This window comes from Egretta garzetta, unplaced genomic scaffold (genome assembly GCF_000687185.1).
Source record: "Egretta garzetta isolate BGI_Z169 unplaced genomic scaffold, ASM68718v1 scaffold175, whole genome shotgun sequence".
Classification (NCBI taxonomy): domain Eukaryota; kingdom Metazoa; phylum Chordata; class Aves; order Pelecaniformes; family Ardeidae; genus Egretta; species Egretta garzetta.
In genome coordinates, this window is record NW_009259860.1 from 66,282 (window position 1) to 72,188 (window position 5,907).

At 40.3% G+C, this 5,907-nt stretch overlaps 1 protein-coding gene and 1 long non-coding RNA gene across 2 annotated transcripts in view; one reads left to right on the plus strand and one right to left on the minus strand.

Annotated features, from left to right (window-relative positions):
- The window catches only part of FOCAD (focadhesin), a 63,448-nt gene extending 62,661 nt beyond the window's left edge, over positions 1–787 (minus strand). The window contains exons 1-2 of the mRNA XM_009640038.2: positions 688–787; positions 161–249 (exon numbers count right to left, since the gene is read on the minus strand). Of these exons, the coding sequence (XP_009638333.2) occupies positions 161–217 (57 nt within the window). The 5' untranslated portion in view covers positions 218–249; positions 688–787. The remainder of the gene's footprint in view (positions 1–160; positions 250–687) is intronic.
- A 3,007-nt stretch (positions 788–3,794) lies between these two features.
- The window catches only part of LOC118452413, a 14,569-nt gene continuing 12,456 nt past the window's right edge, over positions 3,795–5,907 (plus strand). The window contains exon 1 of the long non-coding RNA XR_004842184.1: positions 3,795–3,806. This is a non-coding gene — a long non-coding RNA (uncharacterized LOC118452413). The remainder of the gene's footprint in view (positions 3,807–5,907) is intronic.

Consider the following 5,907-nt stretch of genomic DNA (forward strand, 5'->3'; position numbering starts at 1 on the left):
TGATTTTTTTGCCTTTGGAGCCAAACCCCCCCCCCAAAAAAAAAAAAAAAAAAAAAAAAAAAGAAGTCTTCCTTATCACCTTTTTACAGTCAGGGAGCAGGCCTTGGAACAAAGGTTTCCACAGACAATTAGATTTGTTTAATGTTTTTAAAAAAATTACCTGTGACTGAATAACTGCATTAGGAAATTCAAACCGCTTCTTGATGTCGTCCAACATTTTGGCTCTGTCATATAACACTAACTCTCACTCTGCAAGAGAGATTAAAAAATATACTTAGGACTAGGAAAGAGCGCATGCTATTTGCCAGAAAATAATACACAAGATTTATGTTGTACTTAACAGCAGATGTAAGCATTGAAGCATTTTCTTGCCCCTCCTAAGTCTACCACATTACCTTGCTTTATGGGCTTAAAGCCAAAAAACTGCTGAATACTCATTGGTCTTGCACAAAGAATGCAGACATTTCTTAAAGCTGGACCAAATATACAGTTACACATGGCACAGCATATGTGTACTCTGAGAGCATTTATCCTTGAGAGCATTTAAGTGTACCTTATTGACTTGAAAATGGGACAGCTGAAGAGGATTGTTCTCAGTTTCTAAAACATGATTTAAACCACAAAATTCTTCACTAATTTTTCAATTACTTCATGCAAAACCAGAAGTAAAACAAATAAAAGACACACCTGTGAGACTCTAAATGGCAACTGTAGTTAGGGGCTGGAACGCTTGACAAAAAACCCTTTCTCTATAAGTCAGAATATGCAGGCACACACAAGCACATGGGAACCTGAATTGGAGAGAAATCAGAACTCAGCTTACCTCCTTGTACACCAGTGAAACTGATCACAACAGCAAATATTCAAACATTTCAGTTTACTGTAAACACACCTCCGGTCACTTGGGATGGCTTCCTTAAAAAAATAAAAAAACTAGCACTTGCTGAAAATCTACATGTAATCCTTTGCAATAAGCACTGAGAAAACATACTCATGCATAGCACTGATTTCAAGACATGCTATCAGTGTGATGCATTCAGAATCTTGCCACTTATTTTCAAAAAGATGGAATTAAACCTTGAAAACATGCAAATGCAGCATGTGCCACAACAAATACCATTCACAGCAAGAAAACTCTAAATTAATAGTCACCACCTCAATAAATATAAATTCCTGGCAGTTAAACAGCAAAATATTCCCATATACTTGTGAATTACATTTCTGAAAGTTCAGGAGGAAAAAAACCCCAAAACTGTTAACTGCACTCAGAATTATGCCAGTATGGGTTTGTGTAGTTTTAGAACAGATTTAATTGCATTTTGAGACAATAGGTGTCCATATAATAAATAAACACGCATTACTAGAAGTGACATCTTGCTTTTTTTTTTAAAAAAAAAAGAAGCATGATTGCTACAGCAAACAATTCCAGATATACCTAGATCTGCTGAGCATGTCTAATTACTCCACTGGATCTAGATGCATTCAATCTATTTGTATATACCAACTGAGTCACAAGAAACAGCCCCCTCCAGTTCTACCTAACAAGCAGCAAAATGATAGAAGGTTCCTTTTCGGGTGGTTTTGACAAAAACATACTGGAATTATATTATATCTGACCACCTTGGTGGCCCCTACTAGACCTGCTCCAGTGTCCCTTGTACTGAGGAGCCCAAATTCTGGGGCTATCTCACAAGTGCCACACAGAGGAGAACAATCCTGGTCACATTCTTATTAACACAGCCTGAGATACAGATGGCCTTCCTTGCTGCCACACTGCACTGCTGACTCACGTTCATCTTGGTGTCTACTAGGACACCCCATAGTATAGACCTGCCTCCTAGAAAGTCAGCCCCTGCCTGTACTGGTGCATAGGATTATTTCATTCCAGATGCAAGACCTTGCATTGCTCCATGCTGAGTTGCAAGAGGTTCCCATCAGTCCATTTCTCCCGACAGTCCAGGTCCACCTGAAGAGCACCCTGTTTACCAGTGCATTGAATGCTCTCTGCAATCGGCCACAAATTTCCTGAGTGCACTCCATCTCATGATCCAAGCCACTAACGAAGGCACTATGAAGTGCTGGGCTCACTGCCGATGCCCGTGGGACACCATTACTTGCCAGCCTGATAGACTTTACACTGTGGATCACCACTCCTGGAGCCCAACCATTCAGCCAGTTTTCCACTGACTATATTGTAACTTACTCAGGCCATATTGCACTCATTTGGTGATAGGGAAACAATGGAAGACTGTATCAAAGGTCTTGGTAAAGAATACAACATCCAGACCTCCTCTTGTTCACAGCACAAGTAATCTCATTATAGAAAGCAATGATGTTGGTCAGGCAGGCATGAGTTACCCTCGGTAAATCCACGCTGACTGCTCCTAGTCACACACTGTTCTTGCATTTAAAAATGGCTTCTACAAGGATATGTTTCCCAGCCTTCCCAAGGACTGAAGTGATACTGACTAGCTTGTAGTTGACTGGATCCTGCTCATGCCCAGAAACACGCTCCAAGAGGGCGCACTCCATGATCTTCCCACAGACTGAAGTGAAGTTGACATGCTTGCTGTACTCCACACTGACCTTTTTATCTTTTCCAAAAATGGGTCAACATTTGCCTTTCTGCAGTCATTGCATATCTCCACAACATTTTGAAGATTAACAGAGAGCAACCTCACCAGGGCATTGGCCAGCTCTCGTAGCACCATGAAAACATCCTACGTTTCTTTGTTCAACATTTTACTATTAATGTAACAACAGAAGCTCCTCTTGTTGCTGCTGACATCCCTTAGAAGTTTCAATTTGCAATGAGGTTTGGCTTTTATATCACCATCTCTGTATGCCCAAGCAATGTTTTCAAACTGTGCCTCTGTAGACTTCTCTGCTTCTGCAGACTTCTCTGCTTCTGCCTCCTGTATGCTGTCAGTTTTGTACTAGAGCACACTGTTCAGTCTCCCAATACATCTAGTGGTTTCCTGAGTATCAGGATAGTCTTTTCTCACATGTTATACTGTACTTACAGCTCTGCCAGCTTTCCTGAGCTCCTTCACCCTTCAAAGCCACCACTCATAGGTCCTACCAAGGTGTGCCCTGAATAAGTCAAGATCTGCTCTCCTGAAATTCAGGGTCTGTACTCTCCTCATCCCACTCTTTCTGGGCTCTAGCCATTTACAAGCAAATGTACTAAAAGGAAATAAAATCGCACTGTAGAAAGAGGGAGAAAGCTGCACCCTCAGTTGAACGGATACTTATGTAGTTTCTGACCTGAACTTCAGAATTGGGAACCAGATGAATCAAAAAATACAGATGCCACGCTGCACAGTGCTGCAAAGCTTAAATGGCAATGCAATTGCAAAACATTGTAAAAAATGCAGGAATCTAATGAATCTAATGGCATTTTTTTGAAGAGCACATTAAGAACACATAGCATTGGAAACCTGACAAGCTAGAAATCCAATGCCACCACCCTTAACTACAAAAAGAACTTCAAGCATCACAATGACATCATCATTCAACAAAGCACGTCTGTCCATACTAAAGGAGTCTGCTGAGTGGGCATGGATTTGCCTATGTGCTTAATACTAAGCAAGAAAGGTTCTCTTTCTTTAGAAATTACATTAAAGAACTAGAAGCTATAAAATATAGGTAAGTTAAAACATCTAATGCTCAAGTATTGTGAGGAGAAAAGAGTATAAAACTTACTTTTAATACATTGTTTTAGTATCTATTTCCCCATGCAAATTTTGCATGGGTACAAAGAGCAGAAAGTTTTTTATCCCAAATGCATACTTAACAAAATATCTGTGGAATATTATTTCACACTAGTAAAATACAAACATTAAATGCTATTTTATAGTTCTTCTGATCTATGCATACGATTTCATAGTTATTCATCTGTGCAAAAATAAGTCTTTCTTCTCACTATATGCTATTTGGAACACTTACTTTCTCTCTGCTGACTTTGTACCCCCAAACAAACAGATCATGGAAGATGATTATTGTCAGTGTTATCAGAGTAGAATTAACATTTCATGCTTCTAAGAAGAGGTAAAAAGTTCACAGACAACAGTTAGCAAATTTAAAAATCACCAAAAGGAAAACTTTAAGGAAGTAGTACCCAAACAGCAGTGATCGCTGTTGTCTGAAAGCTTTCAAGAGATATGCTTTCACATAACATTCATGTTGGCACCTGGAGGTCAACCTAACTGAGCAGTTCCAGACTTCAGTCAGAAAACAGTTAGGAATTGCTAAATGCATTCTTTAGCTGGGCACACCTTCCCGTGATGCTATTTATTCCTTTACACCCCACTTCTCAAAGTGTCATTTTTAGTCTTCCCAATAGCAAACAATCTCCATGGAAACACCATACAATCATTTGTGCACTCAGAGCGATGATACGATGAGACAAAACCAGTAATAACAGCATGTTCAGAGCAGCACAGCTGCTGTTGGCAGTAACTGCAGAGCCAAAAGATAGCCAAAATCATTGCAGAAAATTCCAAGTATAATTTATAAAGCAGAACCTAAGGACTACCTAATTCTGGAGTTAATTTAAAAAAAAAAAGCAAACCCTTTTCCTAACCCAGTGTATCGCTTTTTGGCACTGAAGACATGAAAGCTATCAAAATTAGGTCAAGACTTAAGACACTGTAAAAAGACAGACATAAAAAAAATAAAAAAGTGGGGGTTTTTTTCCCCCTTCTTCAGTTTAGGCAGCTAATTTAATTTGGAGACCACTTTCTGTTAATTTAAAAAAAATTCTGAACAACTGCTGTGTCACCTGGAGGAACTATTGTTACTGTCTAATCTTGTCAGTATCCCAAACCCCTTCTATAAACAGGTATAAGCATCAGTACTTCTTGCAGACCTTTTCTCTCCTTCCCAGGAATGGCACAATTCCCAAACAATAATCCCAAGAATCAGAAAAGTAACAGCAGAATAGTGTTTCCTATATTTGACTGTCTTTTACCACAAAACCAAGGATGGCCAGGGTCATGAGAGCTGGCAAGGATCTCTACAGTCTTTCAACAACAGCCTTGAAAACTAGTGACATTCTTTAACGCAGCTTACAATATTTGGGACAGCATTCTGTCTAAAAAAACCCACTTCGAATCTTCTTTAACAGCTTAGAGCACTGTGTAATTTATTTCCATGTTGCAGCTGACAGAGATATTAGTGTTATACAAAATACAGCCCTTGCAAAGGCAGCAGCATCACCCTGAAACAAATCCATCCATATCCAACACAAGCTCCACACGAGCGGTTCTTTCTCATTTCCCTGCATCCAGAAATAAAAAGTAATACATGAATACTATGAAAGGGAACAACCATCTTGCAGATTCTTATGGTAGCCCTCTCCTAACATACTGCAAAGGACCCTGCCAAACTAGCTGGTCTCAGGAGGCATACAGTAAATATCCCCAAACTTACGCACATAAAACAGCAGCTTACCTTGTTAAGCTGTAACTAATTACATCTCACTCCTCCTGACATCTTTTTTTGTCTGTTTGTCCTAAGTCATGTGTTCTCCTGTTCTCACTGCTGAAGAGGCACTCTACACCATCAACCACACAAAAAACACCCACACCAAACAAAGCCCCAACAGAGACACACACAAAGGTAAAGAAAAAAAACAGACAAGGTATAGGAAAGGGACCCTTGCTTGTTATCCCAACATAATCAATATGACTGGTAAGCATCTGTGGTGGGTTGAGCTTGGCTGGCTGCCAGGTGCACACCAAAGCCACTCTACCACTCCCCTCCTCAACTGGACAGGGGGAGAAAATATAATGAAAGACGCATCCACCTGCTCTGGCATGGGGTCATCCCTGGGCTGCAGGTGGGTATCTGCTCCACCATGAACCCCCATAAGCTGCAGGGGGACAGCGTGCCCCACCAAGGGCT